This window comes from Thamnophis elegans, chromosome 12, assembly GCF_009769535.1.
Source record: "Thamnophis elegans isolate rThaEle1 chromosome 12, rThaEle1.pri, whole genome shotgun sequence".
Lineage (NCBI taxonomy): Eukaryota > Metazoa > Chordata > Lepidosauria > Squamata > Colubridae > Thamnophis > Thamnophis elegans.
Genome location: NC_045552.1, coordinates 10,893,131 through 10,904,261, shown reverse-complemented (window position 1 = coordinate 10,904,261; position 11,131 = coordinate 10,893,131). Strand labels below are relative to the sequence as shown.

Here is an 11,131-nt window from a genome sequence, read left to right as displayed (position 1 = left end):
AATGCAGAAATTAATCAAAGTTGTCTGTTCCATTGAAAGTCTTATTCGTGGATTTAGAGATTCTGAAATATTACTTTTGAAGGATGTTTCTGAGATGCCCTTCAAAGAGAAGCTGAAACTCTGGGATATCAAGAATGCGGTTTTTCCTAAACAAGTATTTGACCATATCCTACACAAAATGTTGGGCTTCCCTTGTGCTTTGCTGTAGTTTGTTACTTCGGATTGCAAGCACAGATGGAACAATTTTCAAGAAAATCTTCCGCCTCCCAGGACTTGAGTACTTCATCAAAATTATTTGTTCTCTCTCCACTGGCCAGCTTCAAGTCATCCAAATGGTCCTTGTTGAAGTTTCCACAGGCGGCACACAGCTTCCCTCTGAGGCTCTCCTTGGCTGCCATTGTCACCATCCCATCAGGATGGAGATAAATTTGCACTTCAGAATCATGGTCAATAACAATTTTATCTTGAATTTTCCTAATGGACACAGGGCTGTTCTCATATGGCAGCTTTATATTCTGACCGTTTACCTGGAAAACATGATTGAGGTAGGAAAACAGTTAGCAACTTGAAAATATCCCGGTATCCATTTATAAATGTTTGTTTTCTTCCTTTGAATCTATTCAAATACTCCTCAGGTTAATTACAAAATCTTTTGCAAGAGATCAGATGTCCTGCAGATAGCAGTTGCGTAGAAAGAAAAAAAGATGTTAGGTATCGCCCCATTTTTTGCAAAAAAATCTGCATACTTTTTTCATCAGGTGTCAACTCATTCGTGTATACCTGCTCCTGACTATTATTTTGTAGATTTGGAAGGTAAGCAATGAAAACTTGGTTAGCAATTGAAAGGGGTTTCCTTGAGTTGGAAAAACATGAAACTTTGATTTGGGGTTTGACTGATTAGAATGATTTATCGTTATAGAAATGGCTAGTTTCTAATATTATGGAAACATAAAAAGTTGAGGTTTAATGCCTTATTCTACTGCAACAGAGGGAGTCAGAAGTCAATATTTTTTTTTCTCTCTCCCCTCCTCATTTTTCTTTCACCTTCTCCTCCCCACAGTCCTACTATTTGTTTTGTGTCTTTGTATTTTATTCTATAATAAAATGTTTTTTAAATAATTGAAAGGGGTTTCCCAGAAAATCTTACAACTGCGCCTTTGCTGAAATATCAAAGAGCGTTCCTGAACATGGCAGTGGCAAAATTTTCTATATAACAGAGGAGTGTCCATTAATTCAACCAGAATCTAGCTTGACTCAAAGGAGAGTATCTTTTATTCAGTTACTACTACCAAATTTAAAAGGCAACATTATTGTTTAAATATGTAAAGATGATTAAGGGTAGAGTATGAATTGTCCCATTTGCATTCTCTAGCCAGAATTTATGAAGGATTCTTCAAGGGGTGGGGTGGAGATTGGGGGGGGGGGAGACTTTGAAGAATGTATGTTGAAGGCTACTAAGTGTTCCATAACTTCTTGATTTGCTCTTGATTTTTACTTACCCAAAACCTTTCTCGGTTTATTATCTGAATGAAGCCACCTCGAAAGTAAAAGAAGACAGATTTTCCAACCACCATCTCCTTCGTATACACTTTTCCAACGCTCACTAACAGCCTGAACCAGGAGGCAGAGTTCTGGTCACAAAGAGAAGCTATTTCGTAGACTCCACTCCAGGAATATCTCCCTCTGGCACCATCGAAAGAAGTGAAACGTGCTTGGGCAGTGAGTTGGCATTGAGCTTCCAGCGTCACGCTGCCACGCACGCCTTCCCGAAGGGCACCGGTCTCTCCAAGCTGGCAGCTGCTTTCTTTGCACTGGAGGTGGCCTGCTGACTGGCAGGTGCATTTTTTTGTGCAGCCTTTCGAGTAAATGTGCTCGCCGATCTGTTGAACAAAGTCCCAGAGTCAGTTACAATAAGGAAAGAAAAGCATTTCTTCCCTCCCGCAGTTCTTCCAATTTTTGAGTTTTGCCCCATTTTATCACATATTTTGTCACAGTTGTTAAGTGAATCACTGCAGTTGTTAAGTTAGTAACCCGGTTGTTAAGTGAATCTGGCTTGCCCATTTACTTGGCTTGTCAAAAGGTTGCAAAAAGAGACCGTGTGACCCCAGGACACTGCAACCATCATAAATATGAACCAGTTGCCAAACATCTGAATCTTGATCACATGACCATGGGGAATGGTCACTAAATGAACTGTTTTAAGTCTGTAGTCTGTCAGGAATCTCTCCTAGTCTCCATCCCATGAGAAATAGCCCCTTTTTGCTCCCAGCCACGTCAAGGGAGAGATAAATTACCTTGAGGTAGGCTCCGCGATATGTGCAGCCACATTGCTTCATGGTTACACACTGAGATCCATCAAAGACATAGTCTTCATCACACTGACAGCCTTCAAAGCAGTTCTCTGAACACTGACTTAGACTAGACAAGGCGGCACAGGTGGAATCACAAGTTCTGGTACATGGCTCATAGTCGCTGTGGGCCGGACAGGTGAGAGCTGTGGAAAGCAGAAGAAGCAAATAGATTAAAGTCAATGTGGATTGAAGTCCACATCTCATAAAATTGCCCAAGTGACAAACATTGCACTAATGAAGTGCTAAGGACTAACAATTACATCTTCCAGGGGAGAAGAGTACAATCTAGAGAGGCATCTTGTCTCCCTGGAGCCAAAAATCAAAATGTGGCTGAGAACCTAACCAAAACAATTAGGCCCACAAACTACTAATCTTCCCTCCTCCTTCATGTTGGGACGAATGACATAACAAAGAACCTGAGTAAAATATTGAGAGATTATAAGCAAGTAGGCAATAAAATTAAGGATTCTTGGAACAAGTACCCATGTTTTTTCAAAAATAAGACCCAGTCTTAATTTCCTTTGGGCTTCAAAATAAGAACTAGGTCTTATTTTGAGGGAAATGACTTGTTTCTTTGTCCATGTACTTGAAGAGTACATGGGAGGCCCACTTCTTCTGCTTCATCGTGGCAGGGCAGGAGGTCTTGCGGTCAGGACACCACAAGCAACCAGATGGAATGGGCAGCTGGGCAGTTGTGCAGATGCTTAAGAAGGCCTTGTTTTGGGGATAGGGCTTATATTGTGCAGACAAGCAAAAACCATGGTAGGGCTTATTTTTGGGATGTTATTTTGGGGGAAACACAGTAATTGCTGAAACAACTCTGGAATCTCTTTGAATCAGGATGCATCCATGGTTGGTAAGCACTAGAGGATGTTAGGATTTAAATGGTTGTGAACTGGATAGACTCAGCCATGAATAAGAATAGTAAGGCAAGGCACAGGAAGATAGACGAAGACATTTGAGGCAGAGAGTTGGCTATTTATGGAAAGTAACTTTCTACAAACTTACGGCAGAAGAAAGAGCTTCTCCAGGCTCTAATGTTGCCACCAGATGCCTGGCAAGCAGCTACATAGGCTTGAAGACTTCGACAAAGGGACTCCTGAACCTCATTGGTTGTGCAGGCCTCATTCAAACAGTGTTCAAAATATTCTGCAGGGTCCACCAGTGAATGGCAGCCTATGAATGGACCTGTCTTGGATGGGATCAATCCACAGAAGTTCTCATCTTCATATTTTGTTTTCTGGGCTTTGTTGCAGACTGGACATCTGTCCCCGCAGCCATCAGAAGAAATTACACCATTCACTGGGACCTTCCAAGCAGCCGCAATTTCTTCCACATTTTCAGTGAGTTTTCCATTAGGTAGCATGAAGTCATCCTTCGTATCCCCATTGAAGTTGCCAGCTAGGCCACGCATATGACCCATGTAAGTACTGGGCACAGAAACCTGAATATATGAAGAAGTATCATAGAGGACTGTGAGGCCAAAGGTTGTATAGATAATGATGTTGTTCCCTTCTTGGGTGATCCAGAATTTCCCATCAGCTGCATTCATTGGCAGGGTATACAACTGTCCATCCACCTGTACCAACAAAGAATGAAATTGGGAATAAGTTCTGGTTTTACATGCATAGAATTTAATGCTCATTTCACATTGCTTTTGCATTAAGAAAATCATCAGAAGTAGAAAGCATACATTTAACTCCCAAATCTCCCTCCCCCCCCCCACTATTTTTGAAATCCTGAGACTTCTGAGATTAAGACCAAAACGTCACTGCTGAATGTAAAACTGAGTTTTTCTATTTGACTGTGGTGCATTAAACCCCCTAATAAATTTAATGCACCTGTTTTATTAAAAGAAAACAGACAGAGATTTCTGCTTCCAGTCATTTGGGAACCATCCCTGCAACATTTCCATGTTCTCTGCAGTTATACAAAGACCAAATAAAATGTCTGTGTGGGTGTGTTGCCCCTATTCTTCAAACAGTTTGCTGGCTCTAGGATTCAAAGCCTTTTCCCCAAATATGATAATAAAAACCCATAAAATAAACTTCCTAGTGATAAGCTCTTTCACCTACCGTGGCCTGCCACTTTAGTCCCCTCTGAAGGGTGATTGTGGAACCATGAATGAAGATCTTCAGATTCCGGATTAGAATTAAAGGACCATCACCAAGCTTCTCATTCTCTACCCACACAGTGAAGTTCTGGAGCTGAGGATTGTGCTGGGTGACTTGAGCTAAGGTATAAGTAGAGGAGCCGTAGTGTTCAAAATGCCTTCCATCAAAGGAAATGAAATGATGTCCCCCCAATACAATGGCCTTTCCATAGCCTATGGGGTGGCAGCCTTGAACGCCTTTTGCAATCTTGCATTCCTCATTTTCTCCACAAGAGAACTTTTGACATTCTATGGTTGCGTTATCCTTGCAGATGCACTTTTTCTGGCAGGAAGTGGTGGGATAAAACTCTTCTCCCAGTTTGTAGTATCGGCCTTGGTCAAAACAGCCACAGTTTGCATTTGAAACACACTGATCCCCACTGCGGATAGATCCAGAGTCACAAAAACATCCTTCCAGGCATGGAACATCACACTTCTGCGGTGAGATGAGGCTCTTGCATGTGGCTGGACAACCATTGCCACAGAGCTCATAGTGGGTGTTAGGTGGGCAAGACATACCTGAAGAACAGAATAAAGAGAATGTTGCTTATCAAATTATCACAAAGAAGAGGGGGTTAAAGCAGAAGGCAAGATAAGTAAAAATGGATGGAAACTACTTCAACACATCTGGGGGCAAAAAGTTGAGGAAGGCTACTGTGATATAAATGGGGTCTTCATCAAATGACTCTCCCATTTCTATTACTGTATTTAGGCTCTCTTTCATCTCTTATGCCAGCTATTTTGTTTCTCCGAAAATAAGACATTCCCGAAAATATTGCAAAACAGCAGCAGTCATGAGTTGACCATACTCACTGCCTCCTGCACCTCAAAAATAGTAAGATCCACCCCCAAAATAAGACCAAGTGCTTATTTCAAGGGGGAGTCAAAAGAAAACAAGACCCTGTCTTATTTTGGAGAAAACACCGTAAACTTTGAATGCAGGAGAGAAGACTTACTGCAGAAGGATGGTGATCTCCACTCCTCAACTTGGATGCCTTGAGCTTGACATGCTGTCATGTAGGAGCTGATGGCAATACAGAGGGTCTCATGGTGACCTTGATATGCGCAGGTATCATAGACACAATCATCAAGATAAGACTGAGGATCAATGGCATCATGGCATTGCCTGAAAGGCCCACTCTTTCTTGTAAGAATCCCACAGTAGGATGGACCTTGGTAGGTTTGTTTATCAGCATTACTGCACACTGGGCAATTTTCAGTGCATCCAGAAGAGCAGCCAGGAATATCTTTCACCTTCCAGCTGTTTGCAAATTGATTTTCATCCTCTGCTTGGGTTCCATCTTTCATGAGAAAGTCATCAGTTTGATCTTCATTGGCATTACCACAGAGGCCACAGAGTGCATTGGCGTAAGAGTCGGGAACGATGACTCTGGCATAGCTGTACCAGTCAAAGCTGACACGCAGATCAAAGTCTGTCTTGATGAAGCCGTGAACTCCACTCTGGTAGATGCTCAGTTTATTTTCATAGGAAAAGGGCAGTTCCACAACGATGCCATTGACCTGAATTAAAATAAAGAAAAAAATAGTCAAGGCATTAACAATTATTTTAAACTAAAGAGTAGATTTGGTCTTATTAGATTTCAGACTCATCATCTCCCCTATTCCACTCCATGGGCTGTTTGACAAATAAGCAAAGTAAGAAATCTATCACTATTTAATAACAATAAATTTAGACATAGAAAAAAAAACCAAATGGAAAAGATGTAATTTAAATTTGGCCCTAGAAGATGAAACAATATAACAAATAAAATAAGTTGTAAAAATTACACAAAACAATTAAAACACTAACTTGATAACTAAAATAATTTCTACTTCTCGTGAAATTCTCTATGCCGAAAAACAAATTCTGTATACATTTCTAAATACTATAGATCATAAATAGATATTTTTATGATATCAAATAAGTGACTGACATCCTCCCCATTAAACCAATATACATTTGGGAACTGGATGAAAAACAATAGGGAGGTCTTGCCTTTAATATCTTCACTAAGAAATAAGAAACAAAGTACACTATATATATATAGTATCACCTCCCTAAACCAGAAGCCAGCAATCTTTTTAGACTGAGTTTTTGGGGTTGTTCCATGAAAGCATATGCAATTTTGCTTTTCTCATGAAAATTCTTGTGTGAGACTAATAAGTCTTGAAAAGGATTTCGTGGGATTCCACCTTGCAGAAGATTATTTTGCTATTATATTGGAGGAATTAAATTAAGCATGATAACATTTTGGCCTGTGCAAGTCCCATATATCTGACACCTTCAATCTGCAACTATAATCCCATCCTGGTTTGAATCGTAGCTAAACCTCCATACAAGAACTAAGAAACATTGAGAACTTAACACCTATGAAGCTCTTATGCCTGAGAACCTGAAACTTGCAATGACTCTTTTTTTGTTTATTAATAAAACATTTGAACACCCCCTTGGATTAATTTACATACCTGGATCTTTTCGGGAAACTCTTGGCTCATACTGATGATAAAGTTGTAGATTTCCAGGGTCACCACTTTGGTGAAGGACACTGCCTTGTTGCCTCGGTGGTTATTCTCCACGGTGACCAAAAACGGGGTCAGAGAAGGATCCTGGGAGCAGAGCCCGGCCATTTGGTAAATGCAGGTTCCCATGAAATCATATTTTTTCCCATCGAAGGTTGTATAGTGAAGGTCTCCGGTTCCTATGCAGGTCTTGTAAGTGACAGCATGGCATCCCCGGACACCATTGACCACGCTGCATTTTCTCTTGCCCTTGCAAGAAGACTTTTGGCATACAGCCTTGCCTAATTTGGCGTCACACTTGCAATGACTCTGGCAGTCTTCATCTCCCCAGAACTCTTCCCCTGCCTTATAGGTCACGCCTTGGTAAATGCAATTGCAGGTGTCTACCGGAACGCACTTCTCACCGCTGCGGACAAAGCCTTTGTCACACTGGCAGATTTGCGCACAGGTGTTTTTACAGGTGCTGGGAGCAGAACGGTCAGAGCAGGTGGCTGGACAGGCATTTCCACAGGCTTCATAGTGGCTGTTCTCAGGGCAGGATATTGGGACTATTTTACAAAACCATGGTTAAAACAAGATTAGTGACTATTGACATGCACTTATTACTGAGAAAACACCCTGCGTGTCTAATGCAAAAGAAGAAAAAGATTCACATTGGTTCTGGATAATCAAAGGAGTAGGAGGCTCTCCTTGTGGGATTTTGAAAGAGAAGGCAAAAGAAAGTCATTTTAAAGCTTTGGGAAGAGAGGAAAGCATCTTTATGCAGGAAATTCTGCATTGTGGGAGGAGAGTTGTGTTAGTTCATGAGAGGAAAAAAAATCAGAAGGAACCTATTTTATTAAAAGGCGGAAGCCTTTGTGAGCTGCACACCCTTCATCAGATGCAAAGAGCCACAAAAGCCAACACCTTGTAATAAAATTGGTTGGTTGGATAAGATGCTACTGGACTGCACTTGTTCAGCTTAATTACTGAAAAATAATGAATAAGCTGTGGAAAAGTAATACAGGAATGGGAGGAAGGAGGAAAAATACTTTTACACTCAATGTTTCTTAACCTTGTCAGTTTGAAGATGTGTGAACTTCAACTCCCAGAATTCCCCAGCAAGCCAAGTCCACACATCTTCAAACCGCCAAAGTTGAGAAACATTGTCTTACCCACATAGCAAGAGGAGAAAAAGTTAGTACTTTCCATTTATTCCCCTATCTCTTATTTGCCAATTAATAAAACATTATTTACAGAGTACAGGGAACTCGAGATCAGTCATCAAGATGGACCCAGGACCATAAACCTTGCTTTTGTATGTCACAGTGCCTTTCAGGTGGATGGTCACTTTTGTGAGAACCTCATGGGCTATGATAGCAAATTCTTTTGTTCTATTTCCTATGGGAGTGACCACATAATATAACTGTCCCAGCTGGTGGATGGGATAGGTGATTGTTCCCTCACTTGTAAAAGGCAAGTAATTGTAGGAGATGACAGAAATGTCTTGGTCAGCTTCCATCAGCACCGCCTTATTAAATTTGTCACTCCCCACCATTGCTAAGGACTGTGGTAACTGAATGGAAATGACTTCTCCTTCATTGATGGTTTTGTGCTGTATTGTATTGCTTGTTGACACTGTAATATTTGTCACAAAATTATATCCAGAGATGTACAGCTCAAGCTTTTGAGTACCCTGCCCAGGATTGTGATTTTGCATGAAGGCAGTAACAAAACTCTTCCCCCGGGAACTTAAATGACATGTTCCTGAAAAAAAAGAAGACTCTTAGGGGGGGATAGATCTTGTCATACATTAAATTAGGATACTTCCCCATCTTTATTCTTGTTTCTGGTTGTCAGAAAGTCAAGAATAAAGCCAGGTAGATAAGAACCATTGGCAACTTCAGATATCTAACCCCTAGGTGAAAATGTTACCGTTTTATCACTCGATCACCCGCTTCTCCCCCTTCTACATTTAAAAAAATATATCAATCACATTGACTTTGGTGACAGTGCAACACCTCCCTCTATGCCCATGTCACCTTCCGACAGGACAAAATGTCACACTATGGCATCTTTTACTGATTGGTATCATTGGTTTAAGCCAATATGCACATTTCACCTTTTCCCCTTGGTTTGGATTGTCTTCCCTGTGGATAAATATCCTGTGAATCGTATTTTGAGATAACTCTGAACCATTAAGAACCCCTTTCAGCCACCGTTCTGAAATAGCTGACTGAGGAATTCTGGGAGTTGAAGTCCACACTGTCTTGGGCTATAGTTCTCAAGTTACAATTATCTTTCCCCAAGGATACTTAGCCAGTGAACATAAAGGAATGAATACTTACCCTTAACACAGGTCAGGACACGCACGCCTTCCCGAAGGGCACAGGTCTCTCCAAGCTGGCAGCTGCTTTCTTTGCACTGGAGGTGGCCTGCTGACTGGCAGGTGCATTTTTTTGTGCAGCCTTCCGAGTAAATGTGCTCGCCAATCTGTTGAGCAAAGTCCCAGAGTCAGTTACAATAAGGAAAGCATTCCCTCCCTCCCTCAGTTCTTCCAATTTTTCAGTTTTTTTAGTTTTGCCCCATTTTATGACATATTTTGTCACAGTTGTTAAGTGAATCACTGCAGTTGTTAAGTTAGTAACCCGGTTGTTAAGTGAATCTGGCTGGCCCGTTTACTTGGCTTGTCAAAAGGTTGCAAAAAGAGACCGTGTGACCCCAGGACACTGCAACCGTCATAAATATGAACCAGTTGTCAAATATCTGAGTCTTGATCACATGACCATGGGGAATGGTCACTAAATGAACTGTTGTAAGTCTGTAGTCTGTCAGGAATAACTCCTAGTCTCCATCCCATGAGAAATAGCCCCTTTTTGCTTCCAGCCACGTCAAGGGAGAGAGAAATTACCTTGAGGTAGGCTCCGCGATATGTGCAACCACATTGCTTCATGGTTACACACTGAGATCCATCAAAGACATAGTCCTCATCACACTGACAGCCTTCAAAGCAGTTCTCTGAACACTGACTTAGACTAGACAAGGCGGCGCAGGTGGAATCACAAGTTCTGGTACATGGCTCATAGTGGCTGTGGGCCGGACAGGTGAGAGCTGTGCAAAGCAGAAGAAGCAAATAGATTAAAGTGGGTAGGGAATTCCCGGAAGTGAAGTCCACATCTCCTAAAATTGCCCAAGTTGAGAAACACTGCACTAAGGAAGTGCTAAGGACTAACAATCACATCTTCCAGGGGAGGAAAGTACAATCTAGAGAGGCATCTTGTCTCCCTGGAGCCAAAAATCAAAATGTGGCTGAGAACCTAACCAAAACAATTAGGCCCACAAACTACTAATCTTCCCTCCTCCTTCACTTGGGGACGAATGACATAACAAAGAACCTGAGTAAAATATTGAGAGATTATAAGCAAGTAGGCAATAAAGTTAAGGATTCTTGGAACAAGTACCCATGTTTTTTCAAAAATAAGACCCAGTCTTAATTTCTTTTGGGCTTCAAAATAAGAACTAGGTCTTATTTTGAGGGAAATGACTTGTTTCTTTGTCCATGTACTTGAAGAGTACATGGGAGGCCCACTTCTTCTGCTTCATCGTGGCAGGGCAGGAGGTCTTGCGGTCAGGACACCACAAGCAACCAGATGGAATGGGCAGCTGGGCAGTTGTGCAGATGCTTAAGAAGGCCTTGTTTTGGGGATAGGGCTTATATTGTGCAGACAAGCAAAAACCATGGTAGGGCTTATTTTGGGGATGTTATTTTGGGGAAAACACAGTAATTGCTGAAACAACTCTGGAATCTCTTTGAATCAGGATGCATCCATGGTTGGTAAGCACTAGAGGATGTTAGGATTTAAATGGTTGTGAACTGGATAGACTCAGCCATGAATAAGAATAGTAAGGCAAGGCACAGGAAGATAGACGAAGACATTTGAGGCAGAGAGCTGGCTATTTATGGAAAGTAACTTTCTACAAACTTACGGCAGAAGGAAGAGCTTCTCCAGGCTCTAATGTTGCCACCAGATGCCTGGCAAGCAGCTACATAGGCTTGAAGACTTCGACAAAGGGACTCTTGAACCTCATTGGTTGTGCAGGCCTCATTCAAACAGTGTTCAAAATATTC

At 41.5% G+C, this 11,131-nt stretch overlaps 1 protein-coding gene across 1 annotated transcript; it reads right to left on the bottom strand.

The window, feature by feature from the left end:
- Positions 1 to 212: 212 nt before the first annotated feature.
- LOC116515600 (IgGFc-binding protein-like) lies at positions 213 to 7,131 on the bottom strand. The gene is made up of 7 exons (XM_032227722.1): positions 6,970 to 7,131; positions 5,460 to 6,024; positions 4,427 to 5,022; positions 3,360 to 3,930; positions 2,295 to 2,494; positions 1,500 to 1,880; positions 213 to 527 (listed from the first exon to the last, which is right to left on the bottom strand). The coding sequence occupies exons 1-7, from the start codon at positions 7,129 to 7,131 to the stop codon at positions 213 to 215; spliced, it is 2,790 nt and encodes a 929-aa protein (XP_032083613.1).
- Between the last annotated feature and the right edge of the window lie 4,000 nt (positions 7,132 to 11,131).

What these genes read in the sequence shown, in the direction of transcription:
- LOC116515600 (XM_032227722.1), bottom strand. Translation starts at nt 7,131, where the DNA reads ATGGCCGGGCTCTGCTCCCAGGATCCTTCTCTGACCCCGTTTTTGGTC. An exon ending in GAGAAGCTCTTTCTTCTGCC is followed by an intron (nt 2,495 to 3,359) that starts GTAAGTTTGTAG and finishes TGCTTTCCACAG; the next exon opens with CTCTCACCTGTCCGGCCCAC. An exon ending in ATCGCGGAGCCTACCTCAAG is followed by an intron (nt 1,881 to 2,294) that starts GTAATTTATCTC and finishes TTTGTTCAACAG; the next exon opens with ATCGGCGAGCACATTTACTC.